The sequence below is a fragment of the Lactuca serriola genome, chromosome 8, assembly GCF_051521515.1.
Source record: "Lactuca serriola cultivar US96UC23 chromosome 8, Lser_US96UC23_V15, whole genome shotgun sequence".
Classification (NCBI taxonomy): domain Eukaryota; kingdom Viridiplantae; phylum Streptophyta; class Magnoliopsida; order Asterales; family Asteraceae; genus Lactuca; species Lactuca serriola.
The window spans coordinates 173241929-173269904 of NC_136415.1; the positions used below are offsets into that span (position 1 = coordinate 173241929).

General features: G+C 38.6%; 1 protein-coding gene and 1 non-coding gene across 2 annotated transcripts; one reads left to right on the plus strand and one right to left on the minus strand.

Moving 5' to 3' along the window:
* Positions 1-16427: 16427 nt before the first annotated feature.
* On the minus strand, positions 16428-16534 carry LOC145071629 (small nucleolar RNA R71). The gene has a single exon (XR_013690636.1). It is a non-coding gene; the product is annotated as a small nucleolar RNA R71 (small nucleolar RNA).
* A 3852-nt stretch (positions 16535-20386) lies between these two features.
* LOC145067619 (uncharacterized) lies at positions 20387-20950 on the plus strand. Its single transcript, XM_079014717.1, has one exon. It carries the CDS (start codon positions 20387-20389, stop codon positions 20948-20950), a length of 564 nt encoding a protein of 187 aa, XP_078870843.1.
* The last annotated feature ends 7026 nt before the right edge of the window (positions 20951-27976 follow it).

Here is a 27976-nt window from a genome sequence, read left to right on the forward strand (position 1 = left end):
TATTCTACGAGAGTGATATTATTTGGGATATGAATGTTTGATTAAAAGATGTCATGCCCTACACTCTAGATTGGTGTGCGAGTGTGTATCATTCAAACATTTGTAGGGATACCAGAAAAATCGTTTGCCCAACTTCCAATGTATTCTCGTAATCTAAAGAAAGCAAATGAAGGTATCATAACATACATTTAGATATATATACAAAATTGTTTGGGTTATTGTTTGTTGAAGTTGGTTGTCATGTAAAATTTAAATTTATTATGTCATATACGTCATATGTATATCATGTTATTTATGTCTTAGGTTATAACCTTTATCGATTCTAATGTTTGTTACAAGTTTGCGAAGTGTACTCATTATAAATGTTGCCCACTTGAAAAAGGAGTACTCGGAAATGTTTTTCATAATGATAGTTATTGATGGGCATAACTAATTATTGCGTAACATCCTAATTTTAAGGTTGAAATAATTTGTTTAAATAATTTATTTTAAAAGTCTAAATACATAAAATATTTAATTGTAAATAAAATAGAGAATTTCAAGTTTAATTGAAAATATAGTTTAGGCTAAAGTAGAAATTTGAGAATTTTAGGCTAATAGTTTCAATTTAGAAAAACCAACTTTGACCTTGTTTTTTCATAGCTTGTTGAATATAATGTCAAGAATATGTTAGTTAGGGTAATTTGAGAAAGATTATAAAATATTTTGTTGGTGGAAGCTTAGTTATGGTAAAAAGGAAACAATAGAGAATATGGGGTTCAAGTTGTTATACGGTGAAAGTGGAAACATAACACTCACTTTTGTCTCTCGTTTTAACTAAATGACTTGTAGCTTGGGGAGGAAGAGATTGTGTTAATTTTCACCATTGAAGGTGATTGACAAAAAGTATCATATGTTTTTGAAGAAAAAGGAACTATAATCATCACTTAGAAACTACTACAAGGTATATTCCTCATGTATTCTTCATTTGTTCAAGTTAGGGGTTTGGGATTTTATTCAAATACAAAATCATAGTTAGTTTTGGTATTTTTGAAATTTGTTTCTAGTTATGTTCAGTTATTCAATCATAAGTTATTCATGACTTTAATTACTTGTTTCAAGCTTGATTTCAACTTCAGCGGTAGATTTTTGGGTTTTGAAACCCTAACAATGGTGTATTTGAGTTTTGATTCTGATAAATGTAAATGATATATGAACTAAACAATGTTGAAATTTATACACATTGATCAAATGAAGTTTTCAAGGTGGCTTATAGCTTTAATTGAGTTATGAGTTGTGATTGCGACATGATCTAACTTTATAATTGTTTTAAACCCTAGTAATTTCCATCTAACATACAATGTCCTTTGGATTCTTGTTTGAAGGTGGTCCAATGTTTTTTTGCAAACTAAAACTCATTTTAAAGTAGCTGTGATGCACATAAAACTTAACTTATTTTTGAAACATTAAATCACATAAATCATTAAGTTATAAATGTGTTAAGATGTATAAATATTTAAAACTAGTTATTAGATCTTATTACATCTATAGAGGTCATTGATAGTGTTTACGGATGGTTTGGGATCAAATGCATCAAAGTACAATACCCTAAGTGGTCAAAACTCATGACGTTTACATTGATGGGCATTACATAATCATGTAATTATTCTAGGAAAATATTATATGGCATATGTAACCCACTACTTGTAATAGAAAAATGTAACTTTTGCTTGGCTGATCTATTTGATCTTAAACTACTTCCATTACTCCTCAAATAACTTAACTAGCTTGGGCGATTTGTTTGTTCTCAATACACATCCATTACACTGCAAATGACTTAGCTAGCGTATCTAGAGTATAAAATTACTTCACATATGTTGACTAGTATAAAATTACTTCACCATATGATGACTTTATTACGAGTTTAATTTCACACTTAAGTTATAAGTATAAACTTATTACATAGGTTAACATTGAGCATCTAAACACCACCAGAGTTGAAAGTGAGGTGTTTTTTTCTGAGGCAAAATGTTTCACAACAAGGAATGAAGGCAATAGGGACGACACATCTCGTCACTAAAGCCCTAGAAAATCGTCTCTAAAGCCTTTAGGGACGACATGTCGTCACTAATACGTCGTCCCTATTGTCGCGTAGCTATTGCTCATGAATCGTTACTAATGTCAATGTCATCCCTATTGGTGTTGCCCCTATTGATATATATCGCCCCTATTAGTTTCGCCTGTATTTCTCATTAATTTTTTAATAAAAAATTATTGACTGCAAGATTACTCTATGACCAACTTGTTCATCTTTCATGGAGTTCGTTATTTTTCTATATCTATTCCTTAAAAAGGTTCAAGATTACAAAATAAGGACCAAATAAAAGAAATGACAAACACAAAGTAAAGAAAAGAAATTATTGACATCATGCTTACAATGTTTACATCCGTTTTTATATCTAAAAATCCACAAAAATTATTAACTTTAACATGACAAAAAATTCTATTATTTTAACTCTCTAACAATCCCTTTCTCTATAACTTTTTATCTTTCCATTTCATAAATTAAAACCCATTGATGGCGTTGCTAGAAGGTGGCTGATATCGATTAACGGTGAAGATGTTGTTTGATAATGGTTGATAGCGGAGAATGGTGGAATATGGGTATAGTTGTGGGTTTTCTGTTGGTGTTTGATTGTGAAAAATAGTGGTAGATTATGAGGTGTTGCAAGAATAAGGTGGTTCTAGTGGTGGTGGATGGTGGCCAAGGTTGGTAGTGGTAGCGGTTGTAGTTAAGTTTTTAGAGAGAAGTGAGAGAATACGAGAGAGAGAGAGAGAGAGAGAGAGAGAGAGAGAGAGTAAGTATGGTGGTAGATGGTATCTAAGGCTGGCTTATCAGATCACGAGAACATAAGCTCAACCATTGGATTGTTTACAAGATGGAAGGTCCGGATTACACAAGAAGTGAGCACACAGATCGTGAGCAATAGTGACGACAGGAGTATTAGAGGCGACATTTGCAAAGCCTTAACGACGAAATGAAAAATATGGGGGGAAAATACCGCGGTCTTTTTTTCGTCAGCATTAGTGACGACACCAAAAGGGGCGACAATAGACATTAGTGACGACATTCCTTGGTGTTGCCACTAATGCATGCGTCGTCCCTATTGGTATCATCACTAATGCGCTGATTTCTTGTAGTGTTTGCAATCTGTGGATCACATTTGTAGTCCTCTGTAGTAAAAGAGGTGGACTAAACATCCACAGTCTAAAATAAGAAGATTGTTTGTTTTTTAACATCTGCAGGATGCAAAAGTAAACTAAAATCTAAATAAATTGATTTTCTTAAAAAACTTAAAATATTATTCAATACTTTTATGATTTTATTATAGATAATTAACAAATCCATATCACCTTTTATGTATTATTGTATAAAAAGTAAAAATAAAATGGTACGAATTAACGTATATATTAGTTGAAAACCAAGAAGTTTTGATCGCAAGGTTATAGCTAAACATTGTAATTAAGGATTAAAGAATTTGAAAAATAAAAAGGATAGTATTAAGATTCGATATTAAAATGAGAATTTTCAAAATTTTCATTTCACCTTTTCAATTAAATCAATTAAAAATTGACCATAAATATTTTTCCAAAGAAATGATGTTACTGTATTAAATAATATTTTAAAATTTGGCACAAAAAATATTAGACAATATTAGGTTTTTTCATATCTATATAAAAAACTCCAACGACCATTAATGTATTTAAATTTTATTTATAAATTTTTCATAAAGGTCATCTTTGTGTTGTCGAATCTCTATTCTTGAAGTATTGTAACTTATTTTTCAAATTGTTTATTATAGATAAAGTTGGAATAAATCTAAGTTTAAAAGAAAAACAAAGATATATGTGTTTTTTAAGGCTAGAAGATGTCTGAAGAGGTTAGAAGACTCTAGTCGACATCTGCGCCAAGAAGAGGACGCACAGACCTTTTTAGGTATGTAGTCTTCAGAAAAAAAAAAAACAAATAGTTTGCAAAGGTTAATGTTTGTTTGTGCGAAATTGAAAAGATTTAGTGAATGATACAAGAATCAAGAACACAATGAGTAAATAATCATGTTTAAGCTCTATTAGAATAGTAAGAGTACATGTGGGTTTTTTCTTTCTCTCACTAAACCAACAGTCACAAAATGGGTCTTACATAATGGGAGTCACTCACTTCCGAATTATAGAAAAGACTTAACCCATTTACACATACAAAATGGTAAGCCTACACTCCACATCCAAGGAGAACTTCACAACCTAACATTCTTACCCTCAAAGTTAGGATTGGATGTCCCGACTTTAGTTTCCAAACGAGCTCGCACCATCACGACCAACTCCCCCTCTAAGTAACACCGGTCTTCAAATCCATAAATGTATACCCGAGAAGCTTCGAATAACATTTCTTCATTCTCCCATTTTTCATAATCTACAAGTGATTATAAAACCCACAAAGAATGAAAAGCGCTCTAGGAATAAACTTATCAAATCTCCCCCTTGATGTGTGCCAAAAATGCAACCGCGAAAAACTTGAATGAAAAACAATCACGAAAAGTCATGAAAAAATTTCAATTTTTGTGAAAATTTTTGACATTTGGGTGAAAGTTGCAAGAATTTCGAAAACTAGGTATAAAGTGTCAACTTTGCAAATTCTGCAGGGTCCCGTTGTGCCAAAACAACTTCTGAATGTGAAACTTTATCCCAAATGCAAAACTGGGCATAAAGTGACAATTCGCATAAACTGTAGGGACTGAACTTGAAAAATCTCCCATTTCTCACAAAATTACCCCAATTGGGTAATTTCTATAAATTCTTTAAAACTTTAGGGATGTGAAAGGAAATTAGTTTGCTTCTTCTTCAAAAATGTCGAAATCAACACTTCTTTGAAAGTCCATGGGTGCAAACAGAAAATGTTTTGTTTCTTCTCCGATTCACCAGATGCAAACAATCGATATCAAATCCTTAAGCATTCATCACAAGTCGAACAATCAGACTAAATATATGCAACATACGTTCGAAATCACAAGGCACTAGTCGAACCACTCCATTAGCATTCGATATCGACTCAAAAACTAACCCATTCGACTTAACCCATCTGCATTCATTGTCGATTCAAAAATTAACACCATAAGTCAAAGACGATATTGACCACAAAGCAATTTCGATGCGAGCATACCAAATCACATTCAAAACCGGTGATCTTAGAACTTTTGATCCTTGATCATTCGATTTCAACTTATCCACATTTGAAATCCCAATTGCTTTTGACCATTTGATTGGTTGACAACCCAAAATCGATAATCAAATCCTTCACCTTCGTTATCAGTTCTCGTCCATGAAAAACACATTCAATGTGAAACTTTTCTTTGTTTAACCCCAACTCAAACAAGATGAAATCAATTACTTAACCATTTGATTTGAAAATAGTATTCGTATCAGCTATTCTCAAACTCTTCAATCATTTGACCACTTGTAAACCAAATTCGACCATATGACTGTTTAACAACCAAAATTGAGATTCAATCATTCTCAAGCAAACTCGAAATCATAGTCTTCTCTTTCCCAAATCTCCCAGGTGTGAATGTAAACATCAATCGAAATTTGTTCCTTCGCACCAAAACCGAATTTGACTCGATTTCCTATCATCAAGTCGCCCCATTCCCATCAAAGAGTACCAAGAGTTCAACAGAATATCCAATGCCCAATAAAACCTCTTCAAAGTTCGATTCGATACCAAACTCCTTTCAAATTGACATCTAAAATCAAATTTGACTTCCAATCAATTACTATCGTTCTCAAAACTCCAAATCGAATGTAACGCTGGTAGTTTCGGGCTAGTCAATTTAGAAATAATAAGTGCTAAAAATGATTTTTTGATAGAAAATTATTAAGGATAAATAATCATTAACCAAAGTTATAGTATATATCACAAGGACTCCATACACAGAAAGAACGCTGAAATCTAACTTATAAAGAAGAAGTTATGACCCGTCGAAGTTTTGTGATTAAACCGTCATGGCTCCGCGTAACGTAAAAAGTAAATTTTTGAAGAAATACTTTTTAGCCTTAGCAATCTAAAAGAAATTCGTAGTATGCGTTAAACCGAGAGCGTGCGTATAGAGAACATCCAAATCTTACTTCGTTTGAGGAAGTTATGATTTTTCTAAGATTTTGCATAATAGTATACAACCCAGAAATCAAATTTTAGATCGGTAAATTTTTAGCAAAAATGATCTAAATGAGAATTGAAGATTTCATTAATAGGAGTTCAACAATAAAAAGACTATTGAAAACGGAGTTCGTATGTCGAAGTTATGAATTTTTTAAGATTAGTTGTTTTACCTACGTCATGCGCCACGTGTTAGCACGCGACGAAGCCTTGGAGCCTACGCAAGGTTAGAACGCAAATGTAAATTTGACGACACGAATCGCCCCTAGATTGGCTATAAATAGAAGGCACAAATCACTCTTTTCCTCACACCTTTCTATCCAACTCTCTCTCAAACATCCCCCTCCCCTCGCGCCCCCAAAGCCTCAAGGCTTTTCTCTAGCACCTCCTAGGTGTTAGTAGCGAGTCCCGAAGCTCCAGAAGGCTCTGAGAAGAAGAGCTTTCAGCTCAAAAGTTCTACCCATTGAGAGCCCAGTTCCTCGCTATACCCCCCATAAGTGAGTTATGCTTACCATCTATTAAGTATAACTTGTGTTTAAGTTCATTATCATTATAGCCTATAAACAAGATTTATTAGTGGTTCCAAGTCATTATACTGATTGATATACTTACGGGGATGATGTCTAGGCTGTGATTTAGTGAGACGTTTAAAGTGGGATTTACCAACAGTATACTTCATATACCAAACGGACCCTACCTCCGATATGATCCTACTTGGTTGTACCTTACTTGATAGATCATGAAGTATACTGTGAGTTAATGATGAATCTAGACTAATAATTAGTTGCAATAAATATTAGACTAAAATCTAGTGATAATAATACTAGGTTTCATCAACGGAAAAGACAATTGTTAGAAGTGAAGCGTTGCCCGAATTTCGAGTCGTCACTTTAACAAGTGAGTGCATAGTTACTTTTATCTTAAAGATAGATATAATATTAATGCATGCTATATGTGCTTGTTATCTGTGTTCCCGATATCTATGATAGATGACCGATTTATACATGTTTTATGTGATTTAAACTGTATATGTATTTTCTACCTATAAATATATTGGGTAAAGATGGGTAGATGAGTGATGAGAGATAAGTGATGATAGAAAGGTGATGATAACTAGGTGATGACAGATATGTGATGTTGAATACGTGATGCGAGATAAGAGATGGTTATGAGATGCCATAACCTTAACTTGCGATGTTGCGAAGTAGTCATCTACCAGAGTATAGCTAACCACCACTGACTAATCTAAACAAGTCATGTGGAAACACCGACATGCTCACAACCTGTACGTGATGAATTACGAGTTCAGGCGATGTAGTAAATATGCATTTATATATGCGATGATACTCTAAGCCTTACTGGACACATATTGGGGGGTAATCCTTGAATCAGTATTGTCTATGCGATGTAGGCATTGTGTAACGACCATAAAATTTCAACCAATTTTAACTTTTCAAAAAAACAACCCATTTTCTTAATGTTATTACAAAAAGGTTTTCAATACAATTATTATCAGATTCTTCCCAGAATCACATCATAAAACATAACCATAAGGAGCGGTACGATCACGCCTTTTCCTTGCCACGGTCTCCTGAAGAACCTGAAAACATTAAATCACAACTGTAAGCCCGAAAGCTTAGTGAGATACCCCCAAAATACCAACCACATATACCATACACGCATAACATGCCATATCATATCAGCACACAGAACACCCATGCACTTCGGGTCTACTGTGTGACTGGTCCGCCGCACTGGCCAACAGTCCACCTGGTCCACCCTCCGAGTCTAGCCATATACATCGAGTCTGCAGTGTGATTGGTCCGCCTGCACCGGGCCTTCAATCCACCTGGTCCACTCTCCGAGTCTACAGTATGACTAATCCGCCCACACAGGGCCTTCAGTCGGCCTGGTCCACTCTCCGAGCCTCGACACGTCTGGTCCGCCCTCTTGGGGCCTACAGCCTATCCGGACCGCTCACTGGGCCTTCGGGACAACCAGTCCACCCTGGGTATCTTGGCCTACAGCACAAAGCAGGACCCGCCTCAACCCAACCCCAGTCCAACAACCATGTGCACATAAACATACAATCATATAACAATTCACAGTCAACAAGCCGATCTAGCAGATCACATAACATATCATCATCCTAACCAGGATACCGACCTAACCGGTCACTAGCATAGCATCATCCTACATACCAGGATACCGACCTTAACCAGGTCTCTAACATATACCATTCTAGCTACCAGGATGCAAACATATCAAAGCAATAACATAACAACAAATACCCGGATCTCAATCCGATAAAGGGCCGGCCTTGGCGCCTTAGACCCTGTTGATATAGTGAGGATAACTCACCTTGCTACTGCCAAAACTCTAAACTGAAGAAGCAGATTCTCGAATCACCGACTCACCGAAAATCCCGAACTAGCCATCATGGCACAAATAATCATTAGGCTAAGCACAATACCCTTCCAAGGGTAAATTGACCAATTTACCCTTAACTCATTCCGGCCCAACACTGGATAAGCTCTCAAGCCCACTAATGGCCCAAAGTCCAAAAGTCCGAAGCAGAGCCCACTATTGACCCAATTTACTAAATTGGGCCCACCTCACCAAATGAGCCTAGACCCATGGTCCATAACAACTAATGGGTCCACAATACTCCATCCATAATGTCCAATCACGGCCCAAAATCCAACAGCCCAATAACAGCCCAATCCCTAAGGCCCAAAATGAAAACCCAACAGAAGGAGTACGCTGGGCGTACCCTCCTTAGTACGCGGGGCGTACACGCTGATTCGCAGTTGGGGATCGGGGCACTGACCCGTTACGCGGGGCGTACTCTTCTGTTACGTGGGGCGTAACTTCATTGCTCATTAAGTCCACATAACTTCTTAATGGCTTAAGCTCTTAAGCCCAAACTTCATATCCTTAGGCCAAATATGCCTAAGATTCCTAAAGTCTCACACTTTATCACTTGGGACGTCCATAAAGCTCTTAATCCAAGGTCTTAATCCATTAAGACCTACTTATCTCACCCATGGAACAACCACAACCCTTGGGACCTCATTTTTCTCACTCAAGACCTCTCCTAAGGTCTGAAAGGACAGATAATCTCGACCAACACAAAACATGCATCAAGATAAGGACTTTTGGGACAAGAATGATGTCAAAACTTCACAACACTTAGATCTATGCAATATAAATGTCAAGCAAGAAGCTTTATACCTCATATAGGCTCCAAAGGATGATATCTTTCCAGATCTATAAGCTCCAGCCACTCGACTCCTTCTTTGACAACTTCCTCTTTCTTCTTCTAGCCTCTCCTTTGCCAAAATAAGCTTTCCCAGGCCAAACACACCCAACAATGGAGGTGGAACGGCTATCAAGGGTTTCTGAGGTTACGAGAGTGCTTATGGAGGCAAGGGTATGAACCAACATGTTCCTTATATAGTGGCTGACCTTAATTTTAGGGTTTTAGAACTCAGAGAGTACGCTGGGCGTACTCGACCTTGCACCCGCATCCACTTACTCACTTACGCTGGGCGTACTCGGCGTGTCCCAAATTTTCATATTTGGCCTTCTTTTCTCACTTTCCCATAAAAGGACCAAAATACTCTTCCTCTTAACTCCCGGGGACTCATAAATAAGTACTTTTAGGAACGGGGCGTTACACATTGATCCTTAGGAACAAACATAGAAGGAAATGAGATGTAAGGCGATGACAGGTAAATACGATTTAGGAGATGACCATTCGGGTAAATCTTTATGGAAGAATAAATAAAGAAAATGAGGATTGGTAATTAGGCTAATTGTTTGACATGAAATATGTGAAGAAACGAATTAATTATATTATTGTGGGTTGAAAACCCTCTGTACACACCAGGTTTCCCAACCTGACCCACTCAGTTTATTACATCATAAGTAGCAATATCAAAGATACATTCCGCTGAGTGATTGTAACAACCAGATATTTCAAGACAATGTAACTATATGAAGTCAAGTATTGTAACATATTTTTGGAGATAATAAAAATAGCATAAAAAATGAAATGTTCAAAAATTCCAATTTGGATGTACTAAGTGGTAGATATCATAACAATCTTTTCAAAAATATAAAGAACACTAAAAACCGAGTTATAACGAAGAAGTTATGACCAATCGAAGATCCGCAACAAAACTGGTAAAACACTGTTAAGCATAAAACGAGAAATTTCAATAAAATACTTTTTATCCTTAGGTATCTAAATGAAATTCGTAGATATCATTAGACCGTAAACATACATAAAAAGAACGTGCAAATATGACTTCATATAAGGAAGTTATGATTTTTTTTAAGTTTCAGATATAACAGTAGACATCTAAAAACTCGAAATAGAGATCAAGCGACTGTTAGCCGGCACAACCTAAACGAGAATCGAAGATCTCGACAATACTAGTACAACGGTAAAAAGACAGACAAAAATGGACGTCGGATGAAGAAGTTATGAATTTTTAATGGACTTTTCCTGTCCCGGGTTGTTAAAAATGTAATATTAAAAATAAATTCAAAATTAGCCACCAAAGTCTAAACGAGAGTTGTAGAGTATATTCTCACCTACACGTAGATATAAAGAACGTCAAAAACGGAACTCGTATGCGAGATATATGAATTTATGAAGTTCGGGACACAAAACCCCACACTGTCAGAAACTCACGACATGAGCCAGAAACTCACGACGTGAGTTAGTGACTGATGGGTGCCAGAGTCAGGCTATCATACGTCGAGTCTACATAAGGGATAAGATCGAACTCACGACGTGAGCCACTCCCTCACAACGTGAACTCCAAAAACCTACCCTATAAATAGAAACCGAAGGTCTTGGGTTTAGGCTGCTCAATTCTACTCTCCTTTCTACTTTTACTCTGTGTTAAGCATACCGAGACTACCCCGACGCCCCGGTTTCATATCCAAGCTCTGACAGAAGTTCGAAGCCCCAAGATTTCCAATAAATCGACTTCTTTCCAGTCGAAGTGTTGCCCGAGCAAAGTATCGTTTTCATCAAATCGTCACTTCTACCAAGTGAGTTCATACCCCTATCACTACACTTTCAAATACTTTTAAATGCTTTTAAACACTTTTAGGGGGGGATACAAGTAAACACACGGTTAAACTCATGTGAAAACATCAATCTTTTGCTATACTTTTCATATTGTTGTTATAACTATCATATGAAAATGTTGGCATGCAAAACATCTTACGACACCACCTTACCCTCTCGGGATGAAATGTGTTTACAAATAATAACATGTTTTACTTATCTATTTGCATAACATACCACGACAAGGGTAACCATTTCAACTATAACATTACATATAGATAAGTAGATACATATCATTATTATGCCTTTATCAACACTGTAAAAAGGGTAATCATTTTCGGACATAAACATATACATTTCAAAAATATGTGACTTAATTGAGAATATGTGAGTCATTTGTCTTCATCGTACCTATAAAGGTATACAAGAAAGCCCTGTTTTATAACTAGAGTCTCCGTCCGGAGAACGTGATAAGTGTGTATAGATCTATATGGGACTGATGATACCGCACCCTGGCTGTTAGCTACAACTGGACCGGCAGGTTAAGGGTGACAAGTGTCGTAACATTTTGACGCCTGAAGAACATCGTTACAAGCAAATCCATCATAGTACGTTTATGAAAACTCACAGGATAGACAATTATTATGGTACTATATTTTTACGAGAAAAGTAATACTACAGTTATTTTTATGTGAAATTACAAGCTTCCTATAGTTTTGTTCACTAAAAAATCTATACATCATCATTCTAAGCATGACAAATTTACTTACAAGTTACAGTCTTGGGCACTTAAGACTACCTCTCACTTTTAGGAAAATATAGGATTTTTCTGGTTCAAATACATCCACTTTATCCAACAACGATTCATAACTCATTTTATAGGAAAATATTGGATTTTCTGGAAAACAAACGCGAACTTTCGAAAGGGATGAATTTACTCAAACATCTACTTATGAACTCACCAACTTAATTGTTGACACTTTTTATTTGAAATATCTTGTATTCTCAGGGAATCGCTAAACACTAGGTTAGCAACTACTTTTGGGGACTAATGCTCTGGCGTTAGTAACATCTTTTGGAACATCATATTGTATTTGATTTTTGAATCATGTAATAGAACAATCATGTAAACTTTTCAAATATATATTATGGTGGTGTGTACTTTCTTTACTATTCAATTGTTATGATATTGTACATGACGTCCTCCGCTCCCGAATGTTTACGTCGTTTAGGTATAAGGGTGTGACAGGGATTCTAGGAGATGTATATCATTAGTGTAAATTAATGTGAGGTCTATTTCTGCTTATGTTTATGTATTGATGATGACATCCCAATGTTTTAATATAAATAAAATACATTTCTTCATAAATGCATTAATAATATCATTATCATGATTTCTGGGAACAAATTCCGCAATACTATTTTTCAAAAATGATACTCTGATTTTCTGATTTTAAAATGAAGCATAAACAAATGTTACTTTTCTAGTTGTGAAATTGAGGATGTCACAGTTGGTATCAGAGCATTAGTTTAAGCAAACTAGGAATTTTAGGAAATTTCTAGACTTCAACTTAGAATGCTAAGCGATGATTGTGAGATGAGTGTCTGCTATATTTAGGAAGTATGCCTGAATAGACATGAGCACTAGCTTATTTTAGGAAAGATGCCTAAATTACTTTTATGTGCTAAATGATCTATGCTTTATGATGCCTATGATGTTATTATTTTATCGAATCTATTGTCTATTGCCGATCGGATCTGGAAATTTTATGTGTTTAGATTTCTAAACGTTTAATTATGGTATTAGAACTGGCATGTAACTTTTTGGAGTAATAAGGAGGATTACACGTCTAAACCTTATCTATATTCCCATCCCGATACACTAAACGCATGCTTCCATGAACATAACGTCATGGTGAAGACTCATAGTGAACTTGGTAAATGGAGGAAATGAGAAGGATTATGATAGTGAATGATACCTATCAGAAGATATCATAACAATGGTATCTTACCTTTAGAATACGGCTGATAAAATAACAGTACGTCTAGAGGAGTACGGTACATCCGAATGTACACATTTGGTTGGCACGATGATAGAACGATTGGTGTAATTCCTAAAGTTGTCCTATCGTCTGACATTTCCATCACTAACCGAGTTGAAGCAGAATTGTCATTAAAGATACGCATGGAAGAAGTCCTAGTAGAGTCTAGAGTTATTTTTGTGATTATTTGGACACATTCGTATGTGTTAAATCGTTTGTGGTTTTACTAAATAAGAACTTGGGGACTGCGAGACAATAGTTGGGACGAGTATGAATAAGTGTGAAAGGTAGTAGAGTACTATACTATCGGAAGCACAGGACTCGCACTTGGATCAGGGAAAATCACAAGGTTAACAAGGCCCTAGTGAATGATTCCATTTTGTTCATGTATGTTGTTACCATAGTTTCGGTTATGACCAAGAAGATGATTGATATTTCGACCATAGTGGTCATATCAAATCAAGTCCGACTAAGATAAGTATGTTATGTGGTTCAGAGAACCAAGATTGATGTAGCATCTAACTTAATCCAGAAGATTGAAGAGAAAGATAATCGAAGCAATCAATAGAAGCATCGAAATCGCAGTTATGGTAAGAAGCTTGTAGCTAGAAGTGCAACATCCTAGAATGTGATTATATCACATTAGAACATGAAGGAAGGTATATTCCATTCTGGAATCTGACCCAAAAGACCTAAGTGTAAGCGTTGCATCATACGACGAGAGGTCATTAGAACATGTCATATCGGTCTATTACAGTAATCGAAGTAAAAACCTTATCTTAAGTTAAGTATATTTAAGAATAAGCAGGAGTCTCCAATAAGGACCAAGTTTGTTACTTGAAGTCTACGATTGAAAGTCCAACATAGGATAAAGAGCGAGTGCAAGATTGCGCACCGCCAGCAGTCAAGGAGTGATATTGCCATATTTATACATATTTTTAGGCAATATTTGAATGCATTATGATTAATATTATGGTTATTTGCGTAGATAAATGGTACTTATAAGAAAATTTTGAATTTTGCAGCTAGAAGGAGCACTCTTGAAGAACAAGGACTAAAAGCGACAAGTGATGGAACTTTGGAGGCTTGGAAGATTACAGAAAAGAAAATCCACATAAACAGCTGAAGCCATGTCATGGACTTCATTTACACAACGTGGCATGGATGATTCTGGAAGATGAGTACACGGAAAGTCGAAATCCTTGTCTGATAAGGATTCATCCAAAGCCACGACATGGAATCCTAATCCACGACATGGAGTTCAAATTCTCAATAAGTACATATAGCCTTAGTACTTATGGGTTTTGCAGGTTGGCTGGAGATTAGAAGTTCCAGAAGATGAATTTCAGAGGAGTATTAAGAGAGAAATCAAGCATTGGTATTGGAAGAAGTATAGGAAGATCATTACTTTACTTTTGATTCGGTACAATTCATTATGTCCTTATTAGTTGAAATTGTGTGTTTTATTTTAGCTATGAGTAGTTGAATCAAGCTGCTTATGTTAGCTAGATGAAGCTGGAACTCATGGTTTGGTTATGTTAATATAGACTTTCCTGGTTGGTTAATGTCTTGTGTTTGATTGTTTATACCTAGCATGCTTAATTTTGATACTCGATTGCTTAAATTCATATTTTGTGTAGTTTACTGACCATTAATCTGCATGAATTTGACTACCCAGTAATTTAGTGACCATTATATTATTAGAGCTAAGATCGAACCAATCTTAGATAAGTATTTAAAGTATTGAATTTGGTTGCGCTGGAGAACTCATATTATGACCATAATTGTGTTTGTTAACTCAATCTTACATAGGTTCATTCCTATCTAATATTAGTAAATTTGGACTTGAATTGCTAATAATACATTAATTGGTAACCAACAGGAATTGTCATAATTAATAATTAAACCATTGAGGGAAAGTGGATTTGAACTAACAGAAGTGTTTTTAATAATTGGTTGAATAGTTATTGAGAATTTAAGTTTTCTAAACTTGCAAAATTAGATAAAAAGCCTCTTACTTTTACTTAGAATTATAGGTTAATTTAATAGTGAATAGGTTAAATAATTAATTCTATATCCTGAGATCGATACCCAAATTTTGTGCTATACTCTTTGTGAAAGGGTACACTACCCTGGGTCGAATAGCTAGTAGAATATTAGGTAAAATTAGGTGTAGCTATTTGCACACATCAAGTTGTTGGCGCCGTTTGGGAACGACTTATTTGATTGTTGAATTATTTGCTTTAGGTTATCGATCCTTTTTATGGGGTAAAACCTGTAGAAAGTTAAGTTTCTGCATTAGTTTTTGTTTCAGTGTTGAACTCACGACGTGGGCCTTAAGCGCACGATGTGAGTCCATTCAGTAGGTGATTTTTATTTAGTTTTTGTTCAGATTTATGTATTTTTTTTGTTTTTGTTGCAGTAGTTCACGACCACAGGTTCCAACACACCTTTTGTACCACCACTTGAAGATCTAGAGTCGAGCCTTCACAAGAACATATATAAGACCGTAGGAGTCAACCAAACATCAAAGAAGTCACCTTTCAAGGACCTTAAATCGGTTTTTGGAAAGAAGAAAGGAACGAACGTAGGTGTGTCTAGTAGTCAAAAGAAGGAAGGGCGCAAGATTGAATGCCTTGAACAAAATCCAAATCCTAAAGATACCGAATATGAGACTGAAACCGAGTTTGAAGAAAGCAATTTCGAAGACAAGCCAGAAAATGAGATGGCAGACATTGCTGATATGTCCATGGGAGCATACAAGAAGCAAATTAGAGACAATGTTGGTCCTGGTTTAGTACAACCTGCAATTCCTGTCGCTGCAACATTCAAGTTGAAAGGACACATTCTTACTGCACTTAAGGACATACCATTTTTTGGGAAGGATCATGAGGATGCTTATAAGCACCTAGATGAGGTTAATGACATTGCAGACTATTTCAATGTCTCGAATGTTCCTAGAGAGACTGTTTTGTTAAGGATGCTACCCGTTACTTTTATGGGAGCTGCTAAAGATTGGTTGAAAGCACTTCGACCCGGTGCGATTACTACTTGGGCACAAATACGTGTGCACTTCCTAGAACAAATTTTCCCACCATCAAAGATATATAAAATCAAGAAGGCAATAGCCAAGTTTGAGCAACAACCGGGTGAGTCGCTTTATGAGGCATGGGAGCGTTATAAACGGTTACTAAGAAACTACCCTCAAAATGACCTTAACATACAACAAAAAGTGTCTATCTTTTATGACGGGGTGAATGTCATGACAAGGCAACTCTTAGATTCTCAAGGACCACTTACGAAGAAAAATCTGGTTGAAGTAAATGTAACACCCTAAACCAGTTTTGACTTGAAACCTTCAAAGAAGTTACACTTTTATATAAATAGACCTTTGAGTACGCTGGGCGTACTTAGGAGTACGCTTAGTGTACGTTGTATGGTTGGTCGTGGAGGAGCTGAACATACGTTGGGCGTACGTGCCGAGGTTGCAAACCCTAAATTTCGGACTTGTAGCCTATTTAAACGTCCTTCGCCCACTTGAGCCTCACCCTTATCAACTCTCTTCACCTTCAAACGTTCCTGGAAGCCCTAATAGCCTTTGTGAGTGCTTTTTGAGCCTTAAGAGTGCATTGTGTTCCTTTTTAGTGTTCATCCCAAGAAGAAGAAGCGGTCAAGCAAGCTTGGGATGACTTAGTGCTTCAAGAATCTGCATCTTAGTCATCTTGAAAAGCTTGTGGAGGTAAAAATCTTGCACCTTTCCACTTAAATCTCTAGATCTAGCTAGGGTTTTCTAGTATTGTCCCTTTAGTTGATTTTGGACCTCCATTTGTGATTTAAGCAACTCCAGAAGATGGGAATGGTATATCTGAGGTCCCTTGGTCCTTTAGTATCATACAAATGGAGTATTGATAGGAGTTTTGGCCTCATGCATGGGTTAAAGACCTTGGAAAGGTCTTAATGGAGATGTTGGGTGTATATGAGGCATGAAAAGGCATAAAGTTGCCAAGTTTATGCCTTATGACGTCTTAACAAACTTAGATCTAGCTTTTGGACGTAAGGAACCGAGTATTAAGCACTTAATGGAGAAAGTGATTAATCTGGTAGTACGTTGGGTGTAACCCAGTGTACGTTGCGCGTAGTCCCAAGACCCTAGTACTCTGCGCATACCAGGATGGGACGCCAAACGTACACATCACAGTTGGGCCCACATTTGTTTTGGGCCTTTGAGATATTAGGACTCGTTTGGCTTTTGGACATGGTTGTATTCTGGGAATTATGATTCATTTCATCTGTTATGGGCCATGGACATATTGATTGGGCCTTATTGGGCCAAGAGGCCCATTAGTAATTTTGGACATGGACTTTGGACCTATTAACAAGGAAAGGATGATTGGACCTCATGAAAGGGTTGGAGTTTTAAGTTTCCTTTGATTAATTAAAGTCTTAACATTGATTAATATTATTATTCAGCACGGGAGGTTACAGACTGTTAGGAGAGTAGCTTTCATATTCAGCAGACAGAGGTGAGTCTTCACACCATACCCATGGGTCTAAGGCACCAAGGTCGGCCCATTATGTGATTATGATATATGTGTTAGTCATTATGTGATTTGATATGATATGTGATTGTGTGTTTTGCATGGAAGACCCCGGGGGAGCCCGTGGCATTGGATGTAAGACCATGTGGGGTAGCCCATGGCATTCCTAGGTAAATACCATGTAGGGTAGCCCATGACATTGGATGTAAGACCATGTGGGGTAGCCCATGACAGTCCTAGGTAAAGATCATGTGGGGTAGCCCATGGCATTGGATGTAAGACCTGTTGGGTTTTGAGCAATCTAACACTTCCTAAGTGTGCATGCAACCCTAATAAACCTTGGATCTATGTTTGTCTAAATACATGCAAAATAATAATTTTCCAAGGTTCATAACCTATCTAACATGGCATGGGGAACATTTAAACATAAAAGAGTTAGATGAGATTACATACCTTTTTGATGAGATTGATTCTTTGGAGTTTGAGAGCCAAGCACCAATAATGTGAATGCCTCAAATGGAATCACAAATCACCCCAAACACTTGGAAAACTTTGAGAGAGTGTACACACACTTATATTTTCGGCCACACACAAGCACACACACTAGTGGCTATTTCATGCAACATAAGCATGCTTATATAGTGTACATGGTTATGGTGAAACCCTAATAACCCATGACCTTTCCTTTTCCAAGGATCCATGGGTTAAAAGCTCCATGGATCATCCATGGACTTCCATATAAGCCTAGCCCATTAACAAATGAGTGTTAGCCCACACCATATAAAACCAATAGCCCATAATCTAATTAGTCTTCCTTTTAATCTCCAAATTAATTCATAATTAATTTAAGACTAAGACTAATTAAATAACATAACTTCATATTAATATATTATAACTTATAATATATTAATAAACATATGTGTATAACTCTCATAAAATTATCCATAAATTGTTCGGGTGAAGTGCAACCCAAATGGACCATGTCGGGTCGAGTCAAGTATATACCAAATAAGTTATGGACTTAGACACCTTATCCAACAAGACCATGTAGGGTAGCCCATGGCAGTCCTAGGTAAAGACCATGTGGGGTAGCCCACGGCATTCCTACAGGTTTTATGTATGCATGGCTTATGTGATATATGTGTAGCTTTAATAGCTAACAGGATAAGTGTATGTGAATTGTGTGTGGTATGCTCTGGAGAAATCACTAAGCATTTCGCTTATAGGTTGTTGATTTGTTTCAGGTACATTTAAGCCCAAGGGCAAGGGCAAGGCGTGATGGCGCGACATGTACTCTATCTCTCTTTCACTGATATGGTTTGGGGACACTCTGATGTTTTAACAATAAAATTGTAATGAATGTGGATTTGAAAACAATTGTGTTGGGATTTCATGATTTATGCGAATGTGTTTGATTAATTAAAATGAAAAAAAATATCTTTGTAAAATTGGGTCATTACAGTAAAGGAGTTGATTGAAGAGTTCTCGAAGCATTCTCGTGAGTACCATAATCTAAGACATGATGGAGTTAAAGGCATTGGGGGAGGAAATTTTGAACACATGACTGGTGTACTACCTATCCTTGACACCATGGACAAGAGAATGACCAACATGGACCAATAAATTCATGCTATTAGAGTTGGTTGTGAAAGATGTAATGATCCACACTTAACAAAAGATTGCAACTTCGATGAAAATGAAAATAAAAAGGTGCAAGTTTGCTATTCTAGTGGATATAAGCATGACAAAATTAGAGGAAACCAAAGAAGGAGTGGTTACCATATGACGAATATAAGAAGCTGAAAGAAGAAAAATATAGGCATACTAACCAAGGCTTCTACCAAAAAGAACAACCACCTCCTGAAAAGAAGGTTGATATTGAGTCTATGTTACATAGATTTATGGAGGCTTCCGAGAAAAGACATGATGAGATAGATGCAGTGATAAGGGAACATTAAAATATCACGAAGGAACAATAGACCTTGCTAAGAAATCACCAAGCATCAATCCAAAATATTGAAGTGCAACTAGGTCAACTAACTACTTTTGTACAAGAAAAATTATCTCCAAAAATTTCCGAGAAAAAGCCTCAATCACATGTAATGGTAATAGAAACTGAAGAGGATACCATCTTTAAGTTCCTTGAAGCACTTGAAGTCAACCCACATCAAACCAGACCCAAGCCTAAGAATTCACGATTAGAAGAAAAGAATATTGCGGAAACATCATATTCACGACGTGGGGATCCAATCTCCACGACATGAAGAAGGTCTGATCAGAAACATTTTAGTGATGTTTAAGCGTATCGGCCTCCGCTTCCGTTTCCTTCCTGAGCTAATATCCATCCCCTAGATCAGGTGCGTTTGAAGTTTATGCAACAAGTGAGGGTATTCCAATAAATACTCCTTTCATTGATTCATTATCTAAAGTTCCTGAATATGCTAAGTTTTTACAAGATTCAATCAATACTCACCAGCAATTAGAAAGGAATTCCAAGGTAATACTTAGTGAGTAGAGTTCTAAAGTGATTATGGGAGGGTTACCAAAGAAAATGGAAGATACTGGACACCTTACTCTTCCATGTGAGTTTGGGAATAATTTGAAGACTTATTCTTTAGTTGATTCTGGAGCTAGCATAAATCTAATGACTTACTTATTCTATCAAAAGCTAAATCTTCTGGATTTGAAGGCTACAAGAATGAAAATTCACATGGCCAATCGTTCAGTAACACATCCAAGCGGTATTGTGGAAAATATTTTGGTAAAAATTGGGAAATTTGTTTTTCCAGTTTACTTTGTCGTTTTAGATATAAAAAAAGACGCCAATGTCCCAATAATTATTGGTCGCCCTCTAACTAATACTGTTAGAGCCTTGGTTGACATTCGCGAGTCCAAACTTACTTTGAGAGTTGGAGATGATGAAACTAATTTTGGAGTAGAAGATGGTTTGCAAGGCAATGATGTTCAAGGTGAAGTCTTCAACACTGATGAAGAAGATGAGCTTGAAGATTTGGAGAAGTTAATGGAAGAAGAACTTAAGTCAATTCAACAAGTTAAATGCACCAAACCAAGAGCACCCGTTCCATTTTTTTGAAGTAATTTCTTATAAAACTCCAACATCTTGGGTAAGCAAGGAGAGTGAAAAAGACTTAATATTAAGTGATGAAGACGAGGTTACCTCCGAAGAATAAATACTAATTTTGGACAAGAAGATGGTACCCGTGGAGCTAAAGAATCAGGCGAAAGTGGAAGATAAACTTAAGGAGAATAAAGGAATTAAAAGAAAGATCGAAGAAGGTGATGCGAAGGATAAGAAAGAAAATTCTAAAAAGGCTTATATTAGATGATTTCAACCTTATAAAAGGAAATGGAAGGAGAAAAAGGTGGAATTGGTTATGGATACTCCGACAAATTCAACGTGAGGTGGAACGGAGTCCGGCTCATGACTCCAATAAAAAGAAGCGCTTCTCGGGAGGCAACCCGGGCTTGGTTTGAATTGCTTTTCGTTTTGCATTTTTTTTAGTTTTGCATTTTTAGTTTATTTTCTTCTCTATAACTTGTTTTGTTGCAGATTTCGTGAGTTTTTGTAACATCCGGATTTCCAGGTATCATAATTTAAGTATTTATTTTTGAGTTAAGAAGAGGGACTCGACGAGTTGACGCCTAAACTCGTCGAGTAGGATCGCGACTGATGACTCGGATTAATGAATCGACTCGACGAGTCGGTGAGACGACTCGACGAGTCCGTGCTATTGGGAAAAACCCTAAGTCTTTGGGCCTGAGCCCTATTTAAAGGCACTTATGGCCTTCATTTGCGGCTACCTTTCCAGAAGAGAGAACCCTAACAAGATTGAGTGTGTAGAGTGAGAGAAAGAGCCATCTTGAACTTTTTGGTGTGATTTTGTAAGAGAGGAGAAGAGCTCCAGCAAGAAGGACCAGAGGAGGTTGTTGTTCTAAGTTATTCAAGCAAGGAGCTTCATTCTGAGGTACCAAATCGAATACCTTTTCTTCTCTATTGTGTAGATTCCATTTTTGGGGTTAGGGCTTGAACCACTTAATTTTTGGACTTTTGAATGCCTTAAACCCCTCAATCACCGGAGAGTCTTACGTGTTATGTTCTTGCTTGAGACTATGTGCTTTGTGATTTATGTATGCTATGTGATATTAGACCGAACCGAAGGGTCCAACGACTTACGAGGCCAGAGGGTCCTCAACCAGACCGGACCAGAGGGTCCAATGATTTAGACCGGACTAGAGGGTCCAACGAGCTACAGGATCGAAGGGTCTCGCTGAGACACATGGACCGGAGGGTCTTACCAAGTTATAGCCTCGAGTGGCTTATGTGTTGTATGTGGTATTTTGGGGAACTCACTAAGCATTTTTGCTTACCGTGTTGTGTGATATGTGTTTCAGGTACCAGCGAGGATCGTGGGAAGGCACCGGCATGATCTGTACACATTGATAGATTATTATGTATTATGTATTTGAGATTCTAGGATATGTTTCACTTGGATAATATTTGATACACTTGAGTTTGTGATTACTTTATGAATTATGTTATGTTCTAAAAATGAAAAATTGTTTTGAAAATTCACATCGTTACAAGTTGGTATCAGAGCCTTGGTTTGAGGGATTCGGATGCACCTTCGGGCGTATCTGAACTCAAACTAAGGATTTGAGAAAAAATTTCATAAAAGAAATTTTTTTTTCTAAAAGAGTAAAAGATTTTGAGAAAAGCATAACAGATCAGTGTGTACGATCAGCCAGCGCCCGAACGATGATTTCCTAAAATACCCTTACATTATGTGTTATGAGATATTATGTGATATACTTTGCATGCTACAGTAGGCTAGGTATTCATATCTAGGACTAGAGTGGCCTAATTTGTGATGCCTTAGCCTAGGAGATTATTGCTACTATGAGTTACTTCGAGAGTAAGTAGGTAGCAGCAAGGAGCTTATGAGTGGTCTACTAGAGGGTAGCCTGTGTTTAGTGAGATATAGTGTACTTGTGATCTGGTATCCTAGGAGGAGGACTTGGGGTGAATACTAATGCGGTGTGGAAGGTAGTATAGGGTCCGTACCACTGGAAACACCGGATCAGTGAGCAGTCCAAGTAAGAATCCTTAGGGTACTAAGGAACAAGTAGGGTTGAGTATCGAGTGCGAGTATACTCGAGCGAGTCTCTGATTTCTTTTATGTTGTGTTTCAGAGACATCATGGTTGGGACACGCCACACACCAGGGGGAAACGGTGTTAGCGACAAGAAGATTCGTCGGATGATTCATGACGAGGTGGCCACGGTGATCTGGGAGGCCATTCCGGAGATGTTTGGATCTAGCAAGACCACACTAATTAAGACGTTTGAAGAGAGATATGTTGCTGTTACTAAGGCTACTGCTGTTGCAGCCACTACAGCTGTCGCTACCATGAGGCCACAGGGGGTGACTCGTTGCTGTACCGAGAGTTCAGCAACACGAAGCCACCAGAGTTTGATGGGACTTAGGATCCGATAGCCACAATGAGGTGGATCTCTGAAATTAAGGGATGCTTCTACACCTGCTCTTTTCCGGAGCATCTGAGGGTACAGTTTGCTTTGAAACAGCTTCGCTTGGGAGCGAAGGATTGGTGGAAATTTGTGACGGCTGATTTCACTTCTATAGAGATTACAGCGGTGAACTGGGAGAGGTTCACCACCATGTTCCGAGATGAGTATGTTCCCCCGATGGAGAGGGAACGGTTGGTGTAGGAGTTCTCGTCCCTCAAGCAGGGGATGGAGTCTGTGACTGTGATTACACAGATGTTTCATAAGAGGGCGTTTTTTTGCCCTGAGCACGTGTCTACCGAGCAGACACATATAAGCCGATCTCTGAGCATACTGAGGAGAGACATTTTTTAGTTCGTGGAGAACTCGGCATACTGGACATTTGCCGAGCTCCAGGAAAATGCCCGGAAAAGGGAGATTGAGCTAGAGACTCAGGCCAGAGAGGAGGCCAAGTCTCGGAGGAGGGACAAGCGACCGGTGCAGTCACAACCGGCAGCCAAGCGGGCAAAGCCCGCTGATTCGAGATCTGGGGGACAAAAGGGTCGTATTTGTGGGAAGTGTGGCAAGAGCCATGGGGGATTATGCAGAGCAGGGGTGTGCTACAAGTGTGGCAAGGAGGGGCATTTCGCAAGGGACTGCCCCAAGGGGTTTGCAGTTTGATTTTACTGCAACCAGACTGGCCATCAAAAGGCCGAGAGCCCACAGCTACTTCAAGGATCAGCATAGGGATCTGTACCAACTGCTAGAGCTACCGAGGTCCAGCCAGCGAAGGCCGAGGCATCGAAGGCTCGCAGGAGCGCCTTTCATTTGACAGTGGAGGAGGTCCGCGCAGCGCCCGATGTCATGGTTGGTATGTATTCTTTTACTTACTATTACTGAGTTTGAGATATTGTGCTTATATTTGGTATGCATAGGTACTTTTCTTGTGAATTTTTTACCTGCTTTGGTGTTGTTTGACTAGGGCGTGAGTCGATCTTTTGTGTCATTAACGTTTAGCCATAACATCAGTATCCGTTGGGAGGCGTTGAGTCACCCTCTACGAGTTTCTATAGCTGACGAGCGAGCGGTTTTTGCTACTGATGTGATTCAAGGATGTGTACTCGAGTTTTTCGACGTTGAGTTCCCAATAGATTTGGTACCGATTGCAATGGGGGATGTCTGTGTCATCATGGCCATGGACTGTTTGAGCCGATTTGGAGTTGTTATCAACTGCGAGCATCAGTTGGTGACCATACGAGACCCTAGTGGGGGAGTACTTACGGTGTATGGAGAGGGTACCCGATCTGGGTCAGCATTTTGCTTGGATGCCAGGGAAAGACAAAGTCTACCGCATGGCTGTAAAGGGTTTGTATCCTATGTGGTGGATACACGAGTTGCCGTAGAGAGGCCGAGTTCTGTCGATGAGGTTCTGATAGTGCGTGAGTTCCCGGATGTTTTTTCCCGAGGAGTTGTCGGGTGTGCCTCCAGAGAGGCAGGTGGAGTTCCATATTAATTTGGTTATGGGAGCGACGCCTATTGCCAAGGCACCCTATCGCCTTGTGCCACCAGAGATGCAGGAGTTATCCTTGTAGCTTCAGGAGCTGCTAGGGAAGGGATTCATCCGGCCGAGTAGCTCGCCGTGGGGAGCGCTGATCCTTTTTGTCAAGAAAAAGTATGGTTCACATCAGATGTGCATTCATTACCGGGAATTGAAAAAGTTGACGTTCAAGAACCGTTATCCACTACCGAGAATCGACGATTTGTTCGATCAGTTGCAGGGTGCATCTTGGTTCTCCAAGATAGACTTGAGGTCTGGATATCATCAGATGAGGGTGCATGATGAGGATATCCTGAAGACGGCATTTAGGACTCATTATGGGCATTATGAGTTCGGGTGATGCCTTTTGGGCTCACCAATGCACCAACGGTGTTCATGGATCTCATGAACCGAGTGTGCAGACCGATGTTGGATCGATCGGTGATTGTGTTCATTGACAACATTCTAGTGTATTCGAGATCCGGAGAGCAGCATAAGGAGCATCAAAGAGAGATCCTCAGAGTATTTAGATCGGAGAGGCTTTATGCCAAATTCTCCAAGTGTGATTTCTGGTTACGAGAGGTCCAGTTCTTGGGGCACCTCGATAATCAGAATAGGATATTGGTTGATCCGGTCAAGATTGGGGCTGTTATGAGTTGGGAGGTGCCGAGATCCCCCATCGAGATCAGGAGTTTTCTGGGGTTGGCTGACTACTATCGGAGATTTATCAGAGATTTCTCCAAGATTATCGTTCCCCTCACCAAATTGACCCGGAAGGGCGTTGCTTTTACTTGGGGTCCCTAGCAGCAGACCTCGTTTGAGACTCTTCGCCAGAGATTATGCGAACCATTGATGTTAGCCCTTCTTGAGGGTATGGAGGATTTCGTGGTATATTGTGACGCGTCTATATCGGGTTGGGTGCGGTACTTATGCAGAGAGGGCACATGATAGCATACGCATCGAGGCAGTTGAAGCCTCATGAGACAAGGTATCCCACCCACGATTTGGAGTTAGGGGCAGTGGTGTTCGCCCTCAAGATATGGCGACATTATTTGTATGGGGTTCGGTGTACCATATACACGAACCATAAGAGTTTGAAGTATCTGATGCATCAACCCAACCTGAATATGCGTCATAGGAGATGGTTGGATGTGGTAAACGATTACAACTGTGAGATCCTGTACCACCCGGGCAAGGCTAACGTGGTAGCTGATACTCTTATCCGCAGGGCGGAGAGTGCCCTGATTCGAGATATATGTATCAGGATGACGGTAATGACTTCGGTGTTGGATACCATTCGAGAGGCCCATGCAGAGGCTGTGAGGTCGGAGAACCACAAGAGAGAGCGGGTGATTGGGAAGGTATCCGAGTTTGTTACCGATATTCGAGGGCTTATGACCTTTCATGGTTGGATTTAGGTGTTGTTTATGGGCGGGGCACGTAGCATACTGATGGAGGAGGCGCACAGATCGAGATTCTCGATCCATCCTGGGGCCACTAAGATTTATTTGGACCTAAAGAGATATTATTGGTGGCTCTGTATGAAGAGGGATGTTGCGTGGGTAGTAGAGAGTGCTTGACCTACCGTCGGGTTAAGGCCGAGCACCAGCATCTATAACACTCGTGTTTCTATCCTAGGCACTAATATTAAAGTGATAGTCCAGGTTAACCTTTGTAACTCATTTTGAAGAAATGAAAAAGGAATTATGTGAAATCTATGTGTTTTATGTGTTTTATGCTTAATTATTAGGGTTTAATTAATTAAGAATAAAATGAGCGTCAAAAATAAATATTAGATAAAGCGGATATCTTTACATAAAGTTGTAGTGGTCGAAACAAGGATTTCGGGGATATAAAGAATACCAAAATCCGATTTATAACGAAGAAGTTATGACCTGTCAAAGTTTCGCGACAAAACTGGCATGACGTTGAATGTCGTAAAAACTGAGTTTTTGATAAACTACTTTTTAGCCTTAGTAATCTAAAAAAACTCGTAGTGTTCGTTAAACCGAGAAGTTCGATAAAAAGAACACCCAAATCTGACTTCGTATGAGGAAGTTATGATTTTTCGAAGTTTCAGCTTAGCAATAGACAGCTAAAAACTCGAATTTTAGATTGACTGATTTTTAGCCGACACAACCTAAACAAGAATCGAAGGTCTCGTCATTAGTAGCACAACGGTAAAAAGTCTGACAAAAACAGACGTCGGATTAAGAAGTTATGAATTTTTAACGGATTTCCTGTCACGGTCTGTTAAAAATAATAATATAAAAATTAAAGTAAAAATTAGCCGACGAAGTCTAAACAAAAGTTGTAGAGCGTAATTTTACCTACGTGTGCATATAAAGAACGTCAAAAACGGAGCTCGTATGCGAAAGTTATGGATTTCAGAAGTTTTTGTGCGAAAAACGAGAAAAATCCCCAAAACTGAGGAATTTCGCACACGTGGACTTTGGCCACGTGTCCTCGCTTCGCATCCGACACGTGTCCAGAAAGTGGCTGAGTCACCGAAGCCAGCTGGCGAGACGTGTCGCCTGCCCTCGCATCCGAATTCCGGTCCACTAGAAGTCTGACGCGTGTTTCATTCCTCGTGTCCGAGCCTCGCAGGAGGAGCCACGTCCGAAGCCTCGACTAGACCATGGTCCAATCAGGAGGCGACAGCGATCCCCTCGCATGCGCAGATCACGTGCGAGCCACATGCGCACCCTCGTCCAGTTGCTGCCGCGTGGCCTTCGCTCCTGATGCTACCTGCCTCGCATGCTGACTCCTCTCCTCCTTAAGCCGACTTCGGAACCCCTATAAATACAATGGGTATGCGAGCCTCCTCGGTTACTTTTGGAGTTTTGCCATATTTAGCCCCTTTCTTCATATTTTCTTCATTTTAACATTCCCCAAAGCCCCGGTATCGATTATAAGCTCTGGAATACTCCACGAAGTGCCTGAGAAGCCTGGAAAATTTATCTTTTCGGTTTCGAAGCCCAAACTTTGCAGAGCCCGGTTTCTTAATAAAACTCTCGGTTTTATTAGAAATGATCGTTTTAGGAAACGAATTGCTGCCCG